At 40.5% G+C, this 22,601-nt stretch overlaps 1 protein-coding gene across 1 annotated transcript in view; it reads left to right on the top strand.

The window, feature by feature from the left end:
* The window catches only part of Atg5 (autophagy protein 5), a 32,772-nt gene that overhangs the window by 8,745 nt on the left and 1,426 nt on the right, over positions 1-22,601 (top strand). The window contains exons 2-5 of the mRNA XM_083134983.1: positions 7,424-7,509; positions 10,832-10,948; positions 15,190-15,314; positions 20,087-20,287. Of these exons, the coding sequence (XP_082991109.1) occupies positions 7,424-7,509; positions 10,832-10,948; positions 15,190-15,314; positions 20,087-20,287 (529 nt within the window). The remainder of the gene's footprint in view (positions 1-7,423; positions 7,510-10,831; positions 10,949-15,189; positions 15,315-20,086; positions 20,288-22,601) is intronic.

The following is a 22,601-nucleotide window of genomic DNA, read 5'->3' as shown; positions in this document are numbered from 1 at the left end:
AGTGCTGTTTACATGTGCAATACAGTTTGTGTACTACGTGGTTTGTCTAATTTCCGTTTTATTTCATATAGTTCATTAATTGTCACCCTCTATACAGAGTAAGTCAAAATGATGGACCCGATTTCAGACATTTATTCTGTGAAACATAATAAACAAATGTTATTGTGAGACATGTGCTATGAAAGGTAAACTGTCAAAGTTTTTTTCAAACAAATCACAAGTGTTCTATGTGAGCACCTCGCGTAACACGGCACACATCAAGCCGATAGTCTATCTCCTGCCAAACCTTGTGTAGCATGTTTCGGTCAATATCAGCAATGGCTGCTGTGATGCGGGCACGCAGGTCATCCAATGTTGTTGGAAGTGGTGGTACGTAAACTAGATCCTTGACAAAACCCCACATGAAGAAATCACATGGGGTCAAGTCGGGGGGAACGAGGTGGCCAATGAAGGAGAGGTCGATCCTCCGGAGATGCACGGCCTATCCAACGTTGTTCCAATGCCCCATTGAGATGGTCCCGAACGCTGCCATGGTAATGCGCAGGGGCATCATCGAATTGGAGAATGAAATCTGCGCTATCCTCTGCAAGCTGTGCAAGGAGCCATAGTTGCAGCATATCAAGGAAAACAAGTCCTGTCACAGTACGTTCATGGAAGATAAAGGGCCCATAAATCTTTTCATGGGAAATGGCACAAAAGGCATTCACTTTGGGAGAATTGCGTTCGTGTTCCACAAATTCATGGGGGTTAGCAGTTCCCCAAATCCTTACGCTGCATCTATTCACTTTCCCTGAAAGGTGAAAAGTTGCTTCATCACTGTAAATTAACCTCTCAGAGAACCCATCTGTTTCCATTAATGCGAGGAAATCAGCACAGAAGGACGCGCGCAAAGCATAATCAGTGTCTTTTAAGGCTTGAACTAGTTGCAAGCGGTAGGGTTTCATTTGTAAACATTTCCGCAGAACCCGCCAGACAGTTTTCTGTGGAAGTTGAAGTTCTCTCGCTGCCCGGAAGGTGGACTTCTGTGGACTCCACACAAAACATGTGCACACTCGTTCCACTGTCTCTTCCCCAGTCGACGGATGGCCAGTCGATTTTCGTTTATAGATGCAGCCCGAATCTCTGAAATGTTAATACCACTTACGAATGGCCGGCCTTCCCCGTAGGTGGTTCTCTCCGATATTTGGTACGGAAATGCCATTGCACACTAATCACAGACTTGTTCACATGATAATCAAGCACACAGAAATATCTCTGTTCTCCAGTCAACGCCATTTTCCTGCTCGCTGCTGACTCCTAGCGGTATAAAGTGGAAACACTGCATGGAAACTAAACTTTGAAAGTTAACCTTTCGAAGCGCATGTCTCACAATAACATCTGTTTATTAGATTTCACAGAATAAATTTCTGTAATCGGGTCCATCATTTTGACTTACTCTGTATATTAAGTCCCAAGTTAGATAATATTATGATGTTCAAGTGTTCAATAGGCTTTTTTTTTTTTCTTCTCTTCAAATTTTGCTGCCCTGAAAATTTGCCACTCTGGGCGGTGGCACGGTTCAACCCTCTCTTCCGCCGGGCCTGGCTTCCCATGGACAAGGTATTGTCCGTTGACAAGCGACAGTAAATATCGTAGACCAGTGGGAATGAATGTAGAAGTATATTGGAACCTTAGTAGTATGCATTTAAGGACTTATTTTAATGCTAAGAGAACCAAACCTGACCTGCCTAACCTAACCACGAAAGCATATATATTGAACAAGATCTTAAGCAATCGCTAAAACTCTGCAGTATGTGTTAACAGATGTAAATGGAAATCGAACCATGTAAACATTGCATTCGCAGCATGATGAAATCTCAATAAAACAAAAGGAACTTGGGCCAACTAAATGAGAATAAACATTAATTTCGAAGAATATTATGTGGTTCAGTGGCAAGAAGAAATCTTGTAAGCCATGAAAAATGTAAAAAAAATTAAAGCTACCATATTTTCAGAATGTGAAATCTGAACTTTTTTTAATGAAATGAAATCTTGGGGATTATAAGAGGAGAATAAAATCATCTGACTTCCTAATTTTAATTGTAATTTATTCCATTTCTTTTGTCCTTCAATGTTGAAGTTGCTGTGGGGCCGTTTACCGACTTTACCTGCCCAAGAATTGCATTGATTTTTTTTTTAATTGACAGATTTCAATTTCTTACGTAATGTAAAAGTGGTTCCAGCGTTAGGAAAGCACAAATAACTGAGATATTTGATCCCAAAGAATGGCTGAAGTAAGTTAAAACCTGCAATTTCGGAGTAATTTTGCAGATTTTTGTTAGTAAAAACTGTTTGTAGGTACACTAAGATAGTGAAAGAACGCGCCGAAAATAACTATCAGTACCAAGACTAACAATCCTAACCTATGTAAAATTATAGCTGCTGTTGTGGAAAGTAGTTTATGGGTGCTGTATTCACTTGCGCGAAGCCTTCGGTCTGTCCTGCTTCACAGTAAAGTGACATGCTAAGGTAACAGACGTAATTTACTTCACAATAACACATTTCCGAGAACTAAAATCAACTGAAAACGTTCATAAACAACAAAATCTTCATAAAACATGCAAGATATTTCACTTTCTCTAGGGGTTACAGAGAGTCAAGGGTACCATTGCTGAAAAAAAAACTATGAAAACATGAATCTTTGTAAATTATTTCGATGTTTGTTATTCCTGGTTTACATCACTTTGTGTTCCTTTAATCTAACTGTGACAATGTGGATCAATAATGATAATGATTAGATGAAGTTGATGAATGGACAGGTCAAGACACAAGTGAGATGGTGAGTGAAAGCTTTGAATCGAGATATTGCACTTCAGACTATTTCTTCATTAAATATAAATAAACTTACAAACACGATTAACATTTTTTTATAGTGAATGAGATAGTCTAAGAAACAAACAGAGAAAATAGGGAATTCAAATTATACCTAGTCATATCATAAATACTGACACAACATTGAAAGTGAATTATGACGAAAGTGTTAAAGATACTTTAATGTCCTGATTGTATAGGTTACTTACAGGTCTAACGAACACATAACACCAATCATTTTTCTAAATGGCCGCCTTTGGCCTTCACACAGGCCTGAAGTCTCTGCGGCCACTCATCTACAGCATTACGCACTGTCTCCGTAGGGAAAGTCGCCACTGCCTTCACCAGGGACCGTTTCAGACTGTCAATATTGGCATGCCTCCTCGTACAGACCATGCCCTCAAGCACTGACCACAATTTGTAGTCTAACGGGTTGAGGTCAGGGCTGCTAGCAGGCCAATCAGCTGGAGCAATGAAGTCCGGGACATTGCTCTTGAGCCACTCCTGGGTAGAGTGTGCCTTATGGGCTGGTGCGGAATCCTGTTGGAAGGTCCAATGTTGGTTCCTGAACAAAGTGTCACTCAAAGGCTTCACAACAGAGTTCAACACAGTATTTTCGTACACTCTGGCTGTGGTTTTCACCCCTTTTTCACAAAAATGCAGCTTGGTGGTGCCATCATACGCCACGCCCCACCAAACCATGACTGAGGCCGGATGATGACCCCTCTGGATCTTCGGGGCTTTCTCCCGAGCTTCGTGGGATGTTGACGCATACACCCGGTCATTTTGGCGATTGAAAGTTTCCTCAATGTTGAATATCTTTTCATCTGTGAAAAGAATTTTCCTGTGGCCATTGTTGGCGTAACGCTGCAGGAGGCGTTTTGCTTTTATCACCCTCTGCTCTTTCAGACGTGCATAGAGGAAGTGACCTGTACTTCGCCGGTAAGCCTTCAACCCCAAGTCACTTCTTAACACACGAGACACTGACATTTTGGGAATGTTCAGCTCACGAGCAAGCACTGCCTGCTTTCGTACAGGATTTCTCCGAATACGGGCTGCCACTGCTTGCACTAACTTTTTGGTTCGTACGCTGCGTGGGCTGCCTTGCCTTGGGCGGTCATCAACTGTCCCTGTCTCTGTGAATCGCTTGATGGTCCGATACACGAAAGATTTGCTGATATTCAACTTTTTAAGTGTTCTGAATATCATGGGGGCTGTTTGACCCACTTTATGAAGCGCTATTACTGCCACACGATTTTCGTAATCGCCCCACTCCATAGCTACACTTTTACAAACACACTTCCTCTATGACAGCTCAACTCACAATGGCCCACTCCAGCCTCTTGCACAGGAAGGTTGGCCGCGACCTTGAAAACCGGTTGTACACACTGCCTCAAACTTTGTGTCGGTATTTATGATACCACTAGGTATTAATGAATTATAAACGTTGTCCATTCCCTGCATGTTGGAACTAATAAAAATAATAAATAATTTAATGATTCCTCAGGTGCAGCTCATGCATTTTTTTCCTGGTGGTTCACAGAAGTCACAACGTATTCAGTTTCCACAAATACCTTTGCTAAAGAATGTTGGGGGGGGGGGGGGGCTTATATAAAAAAAATAATTACATCTTCATGTATAGGATTTTATAGCCGGAATACAAGAGTAAATTTATTACCAGTTTCGTATATCAGAGACACATTAAAATCGGATATTTTGTGTTTCGCTTGGTTCGTACTTAGCAATTATGTATTGCGGAACATAGTTCAAGGTGCCATTATGCTTTTTACACGAAAACAAGCACTTTTTCTACTAAAATAAGCCATTTTTCTAAGTGCTACTGAACACACGTCACGGTGCGATATTGCTTGCTTTGCAAATGATAACGCTTCTTTTGTTTTTGAATATCAGTGTTTCCAACTCTATTATGCAAGAAAATGCCTATGTTCCACAAATTATTGGGTTTTTGAAATTATACTTTCAAGTCACGAAACATGCACAGTTAGGCAGGTTAGGTTAACATAGTAAAAATTGAGAGATTAACTTACCATCATTTTCTCGTAAAAAAAGGGCACGTTTGGAAACCCTTCTTCCACTGGCGAGACCGCGTGACTTTCGACGCTCGAACCATCTGCAGGTACATAATGGAAGCAATGGCATTATGTTGTCGCTTTACACAAAAGGCAAGATCATTACATCAAAAGTGATTATTTCTTGTTCTGCTGCATTCTACGGTGATGTTTTCAGTTTAAGCAGGATTTCGTACTCTGCAGAAACGAGTTTTCGTAAATACTTTTCTTAGTAAAAATGAAGAAATGTGTCTCCGATATACGGAACTGTTACTGTAAATTTAACACTGAAATAACAAGACATTGTGCCTTCATGAAAAGCTTGGTGGTTGTCTGGAAAACTGAAGAAGGTGTCGAGATACAACATGAAACACTCACCTAAATTGTTTCATGTAACCCAAACTACAATGAGTAAAATGTCAATTGTAAACTATAAACAAGAGCTACAGTTCTTCAAAAAGAATCGCAAGCTATGACATGTGCACACACTAGAAATCGAACCTGCGACCCCTTAATTGAAACCAGCAGCTTTGTACGAAGTTGGCATTTTATTGCCCAGCACATGCTTTGTTTCTCAAGTTCCTTTCTGCAGACGAGAAAGTTTGTTTTCATGAATATATACGTTTCTAGTGGTCATTTCTAACCTGTGCAGACATTACTGGTTACTGTGCATTAAACAATGTAACCTAAACCCAGTCCATCCCTCTCTTCATTCAACGCATCATCCAACAATGATCCAAGCACTTTAGAATCAAACAAACCTAAGACAATGATTGAGTTAGTCCTGTTTTAGTTTCTTGTCCAAAATGGCGACCCTTTACGTTTGTTTACCTGAATTGTTTCTATCTTTAAGGAAAAACATCTGAATGCATGCATGAGTTTTTCTTTATTCTAGCTTTATTTATTTCATCATCTATAATTACAGCTTTTATGCATTGCTATGCATCCATCTCTATAACAATCTTGCATTTATTCTAAGAAATTTAGTAAAAAAGTGATACAAAGATAAAATTGAAAATACCATGAATTGGCATTTGCATGTATTTTGTCATGTGTCCACTCCTGTCGACCTCCTAAACTATCATTATAGTAGTCCTTTGGTGGTTGCACTACGAAAGTACACCAGCAGGGCTGACTTGTGGTTTCTCTCTCTCAGCAAACATGTTTGTTACATTACTCCCACAAATATATTAGTTATTATGTAGATATTTTAGTGAAAAATTGAGAAAAGGTAAAGATAATTTTTATTGTTAATTCTTGAAGTAAATACCGTAAATTACTAGATGTTCACTGTTCTTATACACAGTACGCTGTGCCTGATTCATGTAATTAATATGATTTGAATACAAGGGAACATACATGAGTGTGTGCCAACAAAAATCTGGGATATTTTCACATCCCAACTTCATTAGGAAAACGTTGGGACAGGGATTGAAATGAAAGGGCTGTACTAACAAAATCAGGACACATGGTAACCTTAGTGAAAATGGGCAGATAAAGAAAACATTTATTTGTAAATTGCAAGGCAAAGGGTATAGAGTGAAAATCTAAACTTTGTCCTAAGTCAATGTTTTTCAGTACAAAGTATAATATATGTATACTTTGGGGCCCAGTTTCACATGCTAAACTTATCTTTATGGCATCCCTGATGGTGTAGTAGTAATGTTGTTGCCTTGTAATCAAGGTGTCCCAGGTTCGATACCCAGTGGAGGAACAAAGTGGCTCATATCCCACTTTAAACTTTAGGTCCAGTCCCGATTAGTCTAACTGTCCAGAAAATGGACTTAAAATCTAAATCAGTCTCTCATTATCTTTATGCAAGAGTTCTGTGTTATGTGATTTTGTTACATGTGAACAAGTGTAATAAATGATTATGCTTATATTTTGCAGAATATGTCTCTTAATGGAGCAGCCATTTGTCAAGTTTTTATGTAATATACTAGTCTGCCACACTCAAAGCATGCACAATTTTGCCTTTCCTTTCTCTCTGAGACCAGAAATTTCTTTCTTTGCAGGTATATAGAATTACAATCTGTTTGCTTTACATTTTCCATCCATCATCTGCATTTTCCCCCCCTGTAAAGTATTACTCCTGTAGGAAAAAGCTTACATGAATAGGTCAAACAAGTTCAGTTCGATTGTCTTAGCACTTCATCACTTTCATATATATAAACTAGTTTTAACTTGAAAACAAAATTTACAAGCACAACTTCAAAACCTACTTTTTGGAACGAAATGTGTACACAGTTCCTGCTGCCTGTGACTTTAAAAAATGCATAGACATATTCTACAAACTTCAAATATTAATTTATACTCATTCCAAAACTTTGAAAATTATCTTTATCCTCCTCGTATCTTGTAAAAATCTCCAGAAAATGGAAAGTGCTGTAGAGTAGTGTAGATTCTCTCATGTATTCAGTTTATTTTATGCTAATAAGAGTTAATATCAATTCTTAAATGAAAAAGCTATTTTATATAGTACTGAATTGAATACTTGTTTTCAGGTTCGTAAACATTTCATCCGTCACATAAATTCTGAAAAACAAGAAGCAGAAATGTGGTTGGATTTTAATGGACAACCCTTGAAATGGTAAGTGAAGTAATTTTATTTGTTTAAGTTGTTTGGTTTTCCTTCAAAATTTTGCACAAACTGATATGAATTATATATTACTAGAGACCGGATGTTAGGCAAAATGCCTATTCTTTCCTGTTAGAGATATGATGAAAACTAATATTGCGAAGACCAGGGGGGAGAGATTAGCTTAATTGAAAGGAAATTTAATTTTCCCTATTTCATACAATATTGCCTATATTATTTCATAAATGCCAGATATTGCCTATTTTAGGAATTTTCTTTAAACTTTTCTATGCTGCACATAACATGTCTCGCTCATGCTCTCCATCGAGTTGCAGAGGAAATTCGTCTTTAATTTCCAATGCTAAGAAAGTATTCCTCAAAGCACCATCCCGGGTTCTTTTGTTTAAAGAAACAGCCTCTGAACTTGCTTTGCCTCCACAGCCAATACTAACTAGATGGGGTACTTGGATATCTGCTGCAGTGTGTTACGCGACCAACTATCAGAACGTGGCTGAAGTAATTAATTCCCTATCTGAAGATGATGCAACATCAATTCGCGTAACACAGCGTCTTTTGAACAATTCTGTTGTGCGAAACAACTTAGGATTCATCACCACTCATTATTCAAATTTGCCAGACAATAACATTACTGGAAGAGAGAAGTGAAACACTGATAAATTCTATGGACCGTTTTCATTCTGCAGTTGACCAAATTTGTGCTGTACCAGGTGCTAAAGGTCAGGCTGTTCGTGAGAAATGTCAGCAAGCTATTGCAGCTAATAAGGACTTGGATGGACAAATTAAGGGCAATTCAACAAGTTCTGAAAGGTGAAAATATACAAACTGAGTTAGATCCACATGTTCTTGCGTGCTTTAAGTATGCTACGGTAACATCTGTGGAGGTGGAAAGATCTTTTTCAATTCTAAAAAATGTGTTGTCCGATCGCTAGAGGCACATATTTTTGGTAAATAAAAAAGCAAAATTTCGGTATAAAAACTGAGTCAATTTTGGGTTCAAAAGCGGTAAATAAAATAAAATATCGGTGTTATAGCGGTGAAAAATTGGATCAAAAATGGTATATAAAAAGACATTTTGGTTTTAAAATTGTGAATATAATCCTAAATTTGATTTAAAAACTACACTTATTCCACAGAATTAACATTTCACTTCTAATAGCCCATTGATGTAGTTATCCGAGTATTAAGTTTATTTCTGTGTAAAGGAGTCAATTTTTGTTTCTCCAATATTAACAGCAGAATTAATCAATTTTCCGGGAATTGCATAACTTTCAGGATAATTCAGACCTCAGAAGGTGCCGCGTCGGTGAATAAACCCTAAATTTCGTGTTTAAGAGTTAATTTCGCTTTTTGCAGTTCATTTCGCATTATTTCGTGACAAAACATGGTCACAAAATGCATCTCCCACCTTTCAAAAACATAAAAAATTAACACTACAAGGTGTTTTTTCAAATTTCGTTTTTTCGTCAAAAACGAAAGATGCATGCCCCTACCGATCGCAGAGATAACTTGTCGGTTGATCACCTGAAATACCTTGTTGTGATGTGCAACCGCAATTAGTGCTTCTTATTCAGAGACTGCCAAACCGTACAGTACAAACTTGAAATGCATTTAAACAGTTTCTTAGTTCGAACTGCTGTGTGGAATATATAGTGCAAATTGTTAACTGAATAACCCTGTGTGCAGTGACAAAGTGTATATTTAAATAATTTGCGTACTGGTTGGAAGTAGCCAACAATTTATTTTGTCAGACTATTGTGTGTAGCCATTATACAATGGAAAATTTTGGGCTGACGTGACTCCTGTTTGCAGTGATTTATTAAAAAACTCAATATGCTGACTAAGGCAGAAATTTATTTTATTATAAAACATAAACTAAACGTAACGTTTCAACCTTCTAACGATGTCTTTTTCAGACTCTGCACCAAGTACAAATGTAACAAGGTACAAAACAGGACGATATATATACACCAAAATTACTCCCCTCCAGACTATTAGAAAGTTGTTCTGAAACATTCTAGCAGGTGGCTTTCCCTTGTCAACTGTACTTTCACCTGAAAGGTGATTTAGCTAAACATTTTCTTTCATCTGGAATGTGGTTGGACTCTTTATCTCACGCTCTTTGTCCTTCATTCTTCTTCCTTCTTCTCTCCTCTTTCTCTCTTGTCCTTTCCACTCTTTCTAACACCTTCTTGCATTCTTTGTTTATCTTCAGTCCCCTATTCCAGATCATTGTCTCTCCTTTACCTTTCTTTTATATTTCCTTGGCATCCTTCCATTTTCTCACTAGTATTCTCTTCTCCCTTCCTATCTTCTTAGCCTCATCCCACTCTATGTCATGTCCTGAAGAAAGGTTTGCCTTTTTATTGCCTATTTGTATTTTAATGCCTATTTTGAAAATTATAAGTGCTTATTTGCCTGCCTATTTTATATGTTTTTAGTACATAAACATCCGGTCTCTAATTATTACATTGTTGTACAGTGGGATGCACGAGTATTGCTTGGTAAATTTCCCATGACAATTTTCATGAATTATTTTCTTGTAGTTTACGGTTATTACAAACATAAGAAAACAGTTTTTTGTTGTGACGTTTCAGGAGAAAATATGAAAATAAATGTCTGATGAAGGGAGCGTGTGTTCTCCTGAAACGTCACAACGAAAAGCTGTTTTCTTATGCTTGTAATAACCGTAAACTACAAGAAAATAATTCTACCATGCAAGCAATCCGTACATACAAGAAAAACTAATTTTCATGAATTTTTCTCTTGCATCCAACATGTTTTTAGGGGCTGGCTTTTTATTCAATCTGGTGCAGAAGTTGTCAGCTGCGTGATTGGCATTTAGTTTCATTTCTTGAAGATCTTGTTGCTTAAAACAAAGACCATAAACTTGGTGATGGACAATTTGCTTAGTAGTTTCTTTCGGTGCTGGCAGTGTGGATACCACACAAAGTGTTGGTTATCCCGATCTGTCTTTCAATGTTATTTCACATATTTTCCTTTAAAAAAAAATGTACCAAAAAAAGCCTATGATATATATTTCCCACGCTGTGAAATTGCCTGATAAGGACTCGGGTTCCACCATTCCTGCAGTATGTCATGCTGTCCCTTGTTATACTCTGAAGGACGTAACATCACTTACCACACCACTCTCTAACTCTGTTGTAGGAATTGTGACATCTTGAACTGGTCATACCCAGGGAATGGTAGTGGACATAATATTATATTATGCACATTACAACATACTGAAACATAAAACTATTATCTACCATTTTCAGGTATAATGTTTGATATGTGGTTTTTGTTTGCATTTCAGGCATTATCCAATAGGAGCATTGTTTGATCTCTACGTGCAGGACATTGCTCTTCCATGGAACATAACAGTCCATTTTGAAAGATTTCCAGAAGGCGAAGTCTTCCACTGTACCAGCAGGTAATTTACTCACTTGTAAATGTCTTGTAACTCATATCTTGTTCTCATATTTAACCCCTTAAGTGTGGAATTTTCTGAACATGTCCTGCAAGATTAGCCTATAAGCACATAATGTGGACTTAAAAAACTTCAAGCAAGTGCAATATTCGCATCACACAAATTTGATTTTTGAGCCATATTTCGGTTTTCTAGTGTGCACGAACTACAGTAGAAAACTTTTCTTTGTCTAACTTATATTCTCTTTCTTTTTCTTCCTCCTCTTCTGCTGCTGTTGTTGTTTTTACATAGCATTATTCTTATGCTCTCAACGTCTGGGCGTATATATACACCACCTGCAGTCAAATCTATTCAAAGCAACACAAAGCATATATATATATATATAAATCAAATAAGGTAAAAGGAAACACTCACCGGACAGTAGGAAAATTCAAAATTTTCGCTAATTTATAGCATCATCGGTGTGAGAAGAAACAGAAGACGGAACCGGAAGTTGGGGTCCTGCAGAGTTGCCAGGTCCCCATTGAAGAAGAAGCGGTGCGTAGAACGAAAAAACACTGTTTCGTCACCAGGCTCGTCGTAAACTGTGAGTGGGTAGGATGAGTTGGGAGGGAGGGCGGGAGGGTGGGTGAGGGTTGGGCATTACTGGGTGGCCTTGTTCAGGCCAGGTGGAGTGGTTGCACTCATGGCCGATATATAGGCCCTCTCCCATCTTTTGCGAACAGAGGTGTTGGCTGGTTGGGGTAGGAGGTGGATGATCGCTACCCGGAAGCAGTCGTTGAAACTGATGTTGTGGTGGTTGGTGTGGACGGCGACAGTGAAGTCCAGGTTGTGGGTGGAGGAGCGGTGGTTATTGATGCGGAGGTTGAGGGCCGTTGATGTTTCCCCCAGGTAAAAATCACCACAGATGTTGCAGGTGAGGATGTAGATAAGGTTTGAGGCATGGCAGGTCCCTTTGGGATGGAGGGTAAATTTGCCAGTGGCCGTGTGCACCTGGAGGGTGTGAGAAGTGATGAGGATGGGACAGGTCTTGCACCTGGGTCGGTTGCATTAATGGGCAGGGGGATGTTGGATGTGTGGTGAAGGAGTGTTGTGGACCAGGATGTTTTGGAGGTTAGGGGGGCGTTTGAAAACCACCCTGGGTTTGTCGGGAAATATGTTTTTGGTTTCGGGATCACTGTGGAGGATTGGGAGAAGAGAGTGCAGTGTGTGCCTGATTTTGTTGAGGTGGGGATGATATTGGGTGATGAGTGCAGGTGGGTTGGTGGCAGCAGGTTTCTTGGTGGTAGTGGTAAGTGAGGCAGCTCGTGATATTTGCTTGGTGACCAGGATGGAGGGATATCCACAGTTAACCAGGGCCTGGTGTAGGTGGAGGTTATAATTCTGGCAGGAGGTGGGTGAAGTGTTCAGGCGCTGTCCCCTGAGGGCCAGAGAGAATGGAATTGCTTTTTTGGTGTGGAACGGGTGGGAGCTGGAGAAGTGTAGGTATTGCATGTGGTTGGTGGATTTTATGTGGATGGAGGTAGTCAGGTGTCCTCCCTCGATGTGCACGTCCACATCCAGGAAGGTGATCTGGTTGGGGGAGTGTGTCCAGGTGAATTTTAGGGAACGGAAGTGGTTAAGTTGGTCCAGGAAGGCTGACAAGGATGGTTCTCCATGTGTCCAGAGCATGAAGATGTCGTCGATGAAGCGGAGCCAGAGGAGGGGTTGGAAAGGTTGGGTAGCCAAAAACTCTTGCTCTAGTTGACCCATGAAGAGGTTTGCATAGGATGGGGCCATTCTGGTACCCATGGCTGTACCTCGGATCTGTAGGAAATTTTGGTTTTGGGTACCAGAATGGCCCCATCCTATGCAAACCTCTTCATGGGTCAACTAGAGCAAGAGTTTTTGGCTACCCAACATTTCCAACACCTCCTCTGGCTCCGCTTCATCGACGACATCTTCATGCTCTGGACACATGGAGAACCATCCTTGTCAGCCTTCCTGGACCAACTTAACCACTTCCGTTCCCTAAAATTCACCTGGACACACTCCCCCAACCAGATCACCTTCCTGGATGTGGACGTGCACATCGAGGGAGGACACCTGACTACCTCCATCCACATAAAACCCACCAACCACATGCAATACCTACACTTCTCCAGCTCCCACCCGTTCCACACCAAAAAAGCAATTCCATTCTCTCTGGCCCTCAGCGGACAGCGCCTGAACACTTCACCCACCTCCCGCCAGAATTATAACCTCCGCCTACACCAGGCCCTGGTTAACCGTGGATATCCCTCCATCCTGGTCACCAAGCAAATATCACGAGCTGCCTCACATACCACTACCACCAAGAAACCTGCTGCCACCAACCCACCTGCACTCATCACCCAATATCATCCCCACCTCAACAAAATCAGGCACACACTGCACTCTCTTCTCCCAATCCTCCACAGTGATCCCGAAACCAAAAACATATTTCCCGACAAACCCAGGGTGGTTTTCAAACGCCCCCCTAACCTCCAAAACATCCTGGTCCACAACACTCCTTCACCACACATCCAACACCCCCCTGCCCATAAATGCAACCGACCCAGGTGCAAGATCTGTCCCATCCTCATCACTTCTCACACCCTCCAGGTGCACACGGCCACTGGCAAATTTACCCTCCATCCCAAAGGGACCTGCCATGCCTCAAACCTTATCTACATCCTCACCTGCAACATCTGTGGTGATTTTTACCTGGGGGAAACATCAACGGCCCTCAACCTCCGCATCAATAACCACCGCTCCTCCACCCACAACCTGGACTTCACTGTCGCCGTCCACACCAACCACCACAACATCAGTTTCAACGACTGCTTCCGGGTAGCGATCATCCACCTCCTACCCCAACCAGCGAACACCTCTGTTCGCAAAAGATGGGAGAGGGCCTATATATCGGCCATGAGTGCAACCACTCCACCTGGCCTGAACAAGGCCACCCAGTAATGCCCAACCCTCACCCACCCTCCCGCCCTCCCTCCCAACTCATCCTACCCACTCACAGTTTACGACGAGCCTGGTGACGAAACAGTGTTTTTTCGTTCTACGCACCGCTTCTTCTTCAATGGGGACCTGGCAACTCTGCAGGACCCCAACTTCCGGTTCCGTCTTCTGTTTCTTCTCACACCGATGATGCTATAAATTAGCGAAAATTTTGAATTCTCCTACTGTCCGGTGAGTGTTTCCTTTTACCTTATTTGATTTTTACTTAGCCCTTTTGGCCCTCCTTGCTTTTATCCATATATATATATATATATATATGCCTTTCACACTGCAACATCACCTGTAACTTTCAGTTGTGTGCCCCTATTTGTTTATAAAATATTAATTCATGCCTAGATTTATATTATGTAGACCCTATATACAAATATGACAATACATACATGTAATTGGATCTATGTAAAAACTGGTAAAGAAGGTTAAGTCAACAGATAAACTAAACATTGTATATTTTAAATATATATGAAAATCCAGTTGCTCTAAAAGTTATGATTATTATTATTATTTGATGGAAACAAATTCTTGTGCTAGTGTTGTCAAGTCCACTTTTCGAGCCCGATCGCCTTTGATGCTTAACAGTGCCAGTCTACTCAACCTCACTCTTGTCATCATGCTTCTCAAGTCATTTTTGATCAATTCTGAAAATGAGCTCTCAGCTGAAGAAAACGTCACAGCTAGGGTAAAATACAGCATATAAGCAGTGCATACATCATGAATGCTATTAGCCAGAATTTTAGTTTTCTATGAGGAATCCTCAACTTTGCTGATATTTGACATGTTTCGTACCAGATTAGAGTTCCAAAGTTCCAGGGTTCAAGTCCCAGCCTGGGCGTGGGTGTTCCATGTGAGTGTCTCCTCATCAATTTCATCTGATCATCATTCATCCACATCATTGCAATTAGCCAAGTAACAAAAATACAAAGCACCAGAAGTTGATCTTTCTCCGTTTGAAGGCAGCACTGTGAATGTAGCGACACCTGGGGTGGATACAGATTCTGAACGTTCGCAGTGTGAAAAATTTTAGGAATACTGCAAAATGCACCAAAGCGTGTAAGGCAAAGTGGATTTTATGACTTAATTGAGAACCATAATATAATAATTCTGATGAACTTGCAAGTGAATTATTGATGAATTGACATTTAACAACTGTAACACAGTGTTTGTGTCGTTGAGAGAGATGTGCATTAATCATTTATTACTTTTGTTTAACTTCACAGGGACGCTGTGGAGTCCCATTTTATCTCCATCATAAAAGAAGCTGATGTGCTAAAGCATCGAAGTCAAGTTGTTTCCAATATGCAAAAAAAGGATCTCAACCAGTTATGGCTCGGTTTGCAAAATGGTAATTTTTACTTTTTGTGTGTGATTTCTGGGTAGCATTTTTCCACAATCACCTTAATTTAAATCAAATTAATAATATAGTTTTTAGTTTTCTGAGTATAGTAATATAAATACGGAGAAACTAGTACTCACTTTATCTGCGAAACTGTTTTTTTCTTCTTTGTTCTATTAATTTCAGTGGCCACTGCCACCATCCTACAACAAGTTCCAACGAGGACGGTGGCAGTGGCCACTGAAATTAATAGAGCAAAGAAGAAGAAAAGAGTTTCGCGGATAAACTGAGTACTAGTTTCTCCATATTTATCTACTACCGCGTGTCTCTTCTCCTAATTATGAATAATAATATAGTCATTAATTTATCGATTAGTATTAATTGTAATTTTTCAGTGTTCAAAATGCAACGTGTTATACTTTATTGCATCCCGCAACGTGGCCGTGTGGTCTAAGGTGGAAGCTTTGGTCTCCAGCTACGAGATGCATGCAGGTTCGAGGCTCTTGGAGGAAGCGTAACACCTTTTCTCCTGAGATTTCAGCCTGTGTATGGGACCGGTAGCCACCCACTGTCGCGAGGAAATTGGGGAGCTACGAATGAGTACCGTAACCCGGTCATGGAAACCTACAACAATGACCAGGGGTTCGTCGTGTTGAGCACGCATCACCCCATAGCTGGTTGGATGATTTTCCACCTATGGTGGGAGTGAGGCCGGCTGGCGGTAGGTGGACAGTGGCCCTCACAGGCTGTTACGGTCATGGGTTATTATTATTATATTTTGTTGCCCTGAGGACAAATCAAATCAAGAAGACTTAGGTGGGCAGGCCATGTGGCACGAATGGGAGAGGAAAGAGGAATTTATAGGATTCTTGTTGGGAAACTTAATGGTGAGAGATCTGTAGGAAGGCCAAGACGAAGATGAAGGGATAATGTTTATTTATTTATTTATTTATTTGAGAAATCCTGAATACAGAGAGAATCCATTTTATATCAGGATATCAACAGCGAGAAAAATAGAAATTAACAAATGAGAAGGACGCACACATATATAACAAGAATAATAATAATTAAAAAAAAGAAATAAACAATAATAAAACAATAACAAGGGTATAACAAATATTAATTTCTCTTCAGCTGCTTGATGCACGCATTTCTGAAAGCCTGCTTAGATAGATGGAAGCCTGGAGGATCAATTAGTGTATTGTACCTTGTTTGTAGCCTATAGAGAAATGACCTTTGTTCTAGGGATAGCCTTGGGGTTTTTGTTTAAAAGAAGCTGTTGCATTTGCTGTTGGTACGTGGGATCCGGATGTGAAGATGTGGCAAGAGTTCGTTAGTGAAAAGTTGTCCATTCATGATTTTGAAAAGAAATGTTAGATCTGAAACTTGACGGCGAAGGGAAGGATCGTGAATTTGAAGAGTGGACAGAATTTCATGTTTGGAAAAGTTTGCAAGGGCTGGGCATCTATGTTTGACTATTCTGATAAAGAAATTTACCACTTTGTTTGTTCTCTTTATATTGCTATCACAGGCCATTGACCAAATACAGGAACCATATTCAAGAATAGGTACGAGGCACGATGTAAAGTAGGTTTTGAGGGCAGAAACATGTGTGATATCTGTAAATCTGTAAATTAGCCCAAGGGTTTTCATGGCTCTCGAAGTTATGTAATATATGTGGTGGCTGAAAGTGAGTTTGCTGTCGAAAATGACTCCAAGATCTTTGTGCTGTTGTACGAACGGGATGATTTTGTTGCATAATCTATAGGATGGTGCTGTAAAATTGGATTTGAGGGTAAACCTCATGAAAATAGATTTCTCGGGATTTATTTTCAGATTCCAGTCTTGGCACCAGCGTTCAATGTGTGTGAGATTATCTTGCATGGAATAAGTATCTTCAACTGAAGCGATGTTTCTAAATAACTTACAGTCATCAGCATACAATAAATTGAGCATTTTGGAGAAATATATTCATGAATATCGTCCATGAAAAGAGTGAAACACAGGGACCCTAGAGAACTTCCTTGAGGCACACCGGAAACTACAGGGAGCCATGACGAAGAGCAACCAGATATGATAACCTTTTGCTCTCTATTGTGCAAGTAAGATGAGAGTAATTTAAGAAGAGGTCCGTGAATGTTGAATCTGTTTGAAAGTTTATGGATGAGTTTTGTATGAGGGACAGAGTCAAAAGCTTTAGAAAAATCTAAGTAAATGACATCCATGTCTTGCTTGGCACTCAGGCAGTTAACCGCGTTGGTGAGCAAACAAGCAAGGTTTGTGTCACATGAAGCATGAGGAAGAAAACCGTGTTGAGTGGGAGAGAGGAACGGAGTAGCATGCGCAAGGATACGATTGGAAATTATTTTTTCGGCTAGTAGTGCAAGTGCAGGAAGTAAGGAAATCGGACGATAAGAAGTAACGTGAGTTTTGTTTCAGTGTTTGAGTATAGGAACTATATTTGCTTGCTTCCATGCAAGAGGAAATACACCCTCGGAAAAACATTTGTTAAAGATTATGCTGATTGGTTTGGATAGAATATGGGCTAATCGTTGTAGAAATATGCCAGGGATATCATTAGGAGCGTTAGCTTTAGAACATGAAAGAGATTTTAATAATTCGTGGACTTCATTGCAGTTGGTTGAGATTTGAGAGTGTGTGTATGGAGTGATGGGCTTGACTTCAGGCAGTGCAGTAGCGGTATTATTTGTAAAGTTGCTGTGAAAATACGAGTTAAAAAGTGATGTGCGCTCCTTCTTTGTAGCAGACTTACCGTTCCAGGAGACTTGAACGGGAATACGGTCGTGTTGTCGGCGTGAGTTAATTAGCGTCCAGAACATTTTGGGGTTTTTAGCAGCACTTTCCGTCACAGTTTGAATGTAATTATTATAGTCTCTTTGCATTAAGTTTTTGCTATGTTTTCTTAATTGAGTAAAAGTGTTCCGTGGATGAACGTTTGGGACTTCTTTCCACAGGATCCATGCATTCTTTTTGTTCTTCAGCGCAAGTTTCGTCTCTTCACTATACCACGATGGGAATCGGGATGTTTTTGTTTTCCTTAGGGGCACGTGATCTTTAATTATGGCTTGCACACAGTCCACAAGGAAATCCACTGCTTCTTCCGCTGGGAGGGGGTCCATCATTGTCCACGGTACAAGGCTGGTGACAAGAGAAAGCTGCTCCCAGTTGACTCTTTTCCAGTTGTAGACTGGTCAGGAGGAGGGGGAGGGCCTGGGGGCTTTTCCAGGGACTCGGATTTCGGCATGGATGGGGGTGTAATCCGAGGCGATGAATTGCTCACCAGGCTTGGCCTTGACCTTTGTGTACGAAGACAGCAACAGGTCGAGAGTTTCTGTGCGTCTTGTGGGGAAGTCTGCAAACTGATGAAGTCCAATCGCTTTGATGTAATGATCAAAAAACCACCTGTCATCATTGTCTGTGCAGACGCCAGAGTTCGACGATGACCATTTTATGTGAAGGTTGAAATCGCCCATAAGAATAATGTCAGTTTCCTTCATAGCATTCAGCACAGAATCTAATAATGCTGACAAGGTTGCAGTGCCAGATTTTGGGGGTCTATAAAAACAGCCGATTAAAAGTTTTTGTGAGCCTATATTTACCTGAGTCCATATTAATTCACATGACGTTTCCAGATCCAGACGTCTGATGCAGGGCCACTTGTTTCTTTTAGCAGTAACATTACTCCGCCTCCACATGAACCTCTATCGTTGCGGAATACCTGAAAGTCCTTCAGGGGTATTTCACTATCGCCGATCGTTTCATTAAACCACACTTCACTGAAACCAATCACGTCGTTTTCGTGAAATTCACTACAGAACATTTCCAGAGTCGATAACTTTTTGGTTAGACTTTGCACATTTTGGTAGTATATACGGAAACCACATTCTTCACGGGAAACTGCCTGGGGACCAGGGTTGACATTAATGTCGCCTGCCAGCAGGAGGGAGAACGCCGCAACCAAGAGGCAGTGCTGGGTCGAGCCACGCGGCTGGCGGGAACGGGAAGCGTTGTTCTTGCGGCTTCCAGAAGCTGTCCACACGAGACTTCGATCCGAGCTCATGGCCGAGAAAGAAAATCGCCTGTAACTAAGCGACCAGTCCTCCACACACTTGCAGTTGTCCAGCATTTCTTCTCTTGCAATGCTTCGAGTCCACATCACAAGTAAGACAAGCACAACAGCACCCAAGCAACCGGAAAACAGCTGAAATTTCGGATCACTAAATGCGCGTGCATCAGGCTTCGGTGCCATTTTGAATATGAATTTTGAGATGGATCTAAAGGAAATCAGTAGCGATGGAAAAGAGTATATAGATCTTGCTCAGGATAGGGACAGATGGAAGGCCTGTGTTGCTGCAGCCATGAACCTTAGGGTTTAAAAAGGCTAGAGAGTTAGTTCCAACTAGAGACATTGCTTTCATAAAGAAATACTATAAGTAAGGTTAAAATAATGTAGAATGGTCTGGAAATTTATTTTAAAAGTATAAAAATCAAGGAATTTGTTTAAAGTTGTGTATTTCATAATTTTGTTGGTTTATGGGTTAAGATATACATCAGGAGAAAATCCAGTCCATGTTGTTTTTATTTATGTATTAGATGAGCTGGCATGTCAACTTTATGTTTGCTACTGACCTGATGAAGACTGAAATATTGATTTTTTTTTGTAAACAAACAGATATGTGTCAGAAATATCCTGTATTTTTTTAATCATAAATTATGTTGGCACAAAGCTGTAACTCATGCTCTGTAAATTATTTTTCTAGATAAATTCGATCAATTCTGGGCAGTAAATAGGAAGCTGATGGAGACTGGCTGTGAAGAGACATTCAAATACATTCCTTTCCGTTGCTACCAAAATGATAAGCCATTTATTCAACGCCTTGTAAAGCCTGTAACGGATGAGGGGCAGCTGAAAACGTTAAGGGACTTGATAGAGGAGGTATTCCCCAATCAAACTACCACCAGTAAGTTTTGCTATCAGTTGTAATTAAGAATGGGATAAAGTGATTGATATTGATTATTGCACAATAATACATCCATAAATATACTGAATTTTATGGAGCCGATACATGTATGTGCGAGGTGCATTCAAGTTCTAAGATCTCCTTATTTTTTTTTTTCTCATGAATATAATGAGTTATAAACGGGAGAGTTGTTTGAGATAAAGCATCCATTCTTGAAGGTTGATGAGGCCAGATGGCAGCATGGTCTGCCTCATAGGAAGTTAGTGGCACTGTCTAGCGACCAGAATGAAATGCAAAATTAGGATTGTCACAAAAATTTAGTTGCTTTGAGTTTAATGACAGTGGTGGTGAGCGATTAGGGTTACTGGAATGGTACCATTTACATTGGATAAACAGCATATTATTATCCATTTTCTTGATGTTTGAGGACAGAAAAGGTTTTATACTCTCACATTGATATGCTAAGGTTAGCACAGTGACAGGTACAAGCTATGAAGCTTTTTTGAGGAAACAGCTGCAGCTGTGTTCTTTCATCAGGACAACGCACCTCCTCATCGGGTGGTTATTGTTCACACATGATCCGCCATACTCACCTGACCTCACACCTAACGATTTTTGGCTCTTTCCTGTACACAAGGACAGTCGCCATGGTCTCACATTTCCAAGCCGTTCCACTCTTACAATCAGCGATTTTTAAGTATACAAAACAGACTCCTAAATAAGCATTTGCAAAGGACATGCTATCGTGGTGCCAGCATTGTGAAAAATGTGTACGTGTAGAGGGTGATTATGTTGAGAATTGAAGACAGTTTCAGCTTTCTGAGGTGAGTATATTTTCCAGAATAAATTAGGAGACCTTAGAACTTGAATTCACCTTGTATAAATAATATGTACTTGCTTCTGTAATTCTGACATTTTGTTATTTCCTAATAAATATTAAAGTAAAGAAAGTTACCAGAAGCAAAATGTGAGGTAGTTTTTTTGAAAATCTGAGGGATACTTCCATTATGAGGATTCTGAATGATTCTGAAGGGTTTTCTGATTAATTTTGAAGGCCCACTGCCTTCATGAACAAAGGTTATGGTATCTAGGATGGAGATGGTAGCATGTCACTGTTTTCTCCCAGTTGGTGGGAGTAGTTACGATCTCTCTCATCTGGCTCATGTTGTTTGTTGGGTTGATTCGTCTACTGTCCTCTCAGCAGTGGAAATTACAATAGGTCACACTAAAAGTTTTTAGACATGCGCAAGTAAAACACTGGAGACCAAAAGTATGAATGCTATAATTTTTCAAAGTATTCTCCATGACAGTTGATACACTTGTTCATCCGCTCAAACCAAGTGTGAAAGCACTGGGACCACACATCTGCAGGCACCTCTTGAATGCACTGAACGAAGGTGGTGACTGCCTCCTCGGGAGTAGGAAATGAAGAACCTCGTAATGTATCCTTGATTTTAGGGAACAGGAAGAAATCACAAGGGGCGAGGTTGGGACTGTAAGGAGGATGAGTCATTTCTTCGATGTTGGAGGCTTTGAAGAATTCAATTGTTCGTACTGCTGTATGGCTGCGCGCATTGTCTTGATGCACAATAATGCGACTTCGTGGGTGTTTTTCACAAACTTTCCGTACGATCTCCATAGTGTACCATTCAGCATTAACGGTCTGACGTCCCTGTAGCGGCACTGTTGCAATATGGCCCGTCCGACTGAAGAAAGTGGCAACCATTTGTTTGCCAACACTTTGTCCCTTCCTGACTTTTGTTGGTGGGTCTTCATCCGGGAAGATCCACTGCGTCAACTGTCGTTTGCTCTCGGGTTCATAACAGTACACCCAAGTTTCGTCACCTGTTACGATGTCATACACTGCATTTGATTGTCCTTGGTTAAATTTGTCCAGCATTTTCATGCACCATGTGACCAGTGCCTGCTTTTGTTCCTGAGTAAGATGGTGTGGGATCCATCTGGCACAGAGCTTCCTGACACCAAGGCGGTCATGCACGATCGTTTGAACCTGACTCATACCAATACCCAGTGTAGCACTAATAACTGCATATGTCACCCGGTTATCCTCCTCTATCATGCGACGCACTCTGTCGACGTTTTCTTGAGAAGTTGCTGTCACAGGACGACCATCACGTAATTCATCACTGAGTTTCTGACGTCCACGTCGAAATTCTAAAAACCAATTAAACACAGTCGCACGGCATGGGGCTTCCTCCTGAAATGCATTTCGGAGCCTTTCATAACATTGCTGCTGTGTTAAACCTGCTCGAAAATCGTAAAAAATCATTGCTCTGAAGTGCTCCCATGTTAA

This window comes from Lepisma saccharinum, chromosome 14 (assembly GCF_977018435.1).
Source record: "Lepisma saccharinum chromosome 14, izLepSacc3.1, whole genome shotgun sequence".
In the NCBI taxonomy this organism is placed as follows: domain Eukaryota; kingdom Metazoa; phylum Arthropoda; class Insecta; order Zygentoma; family Lepismatidae; genus Lepisma; species Lepisma saccharinum.
Note: the sequence above shows the minus strand (reverse complement) of the source record. Positions and strands in the feature narration are given on the sequence as shown.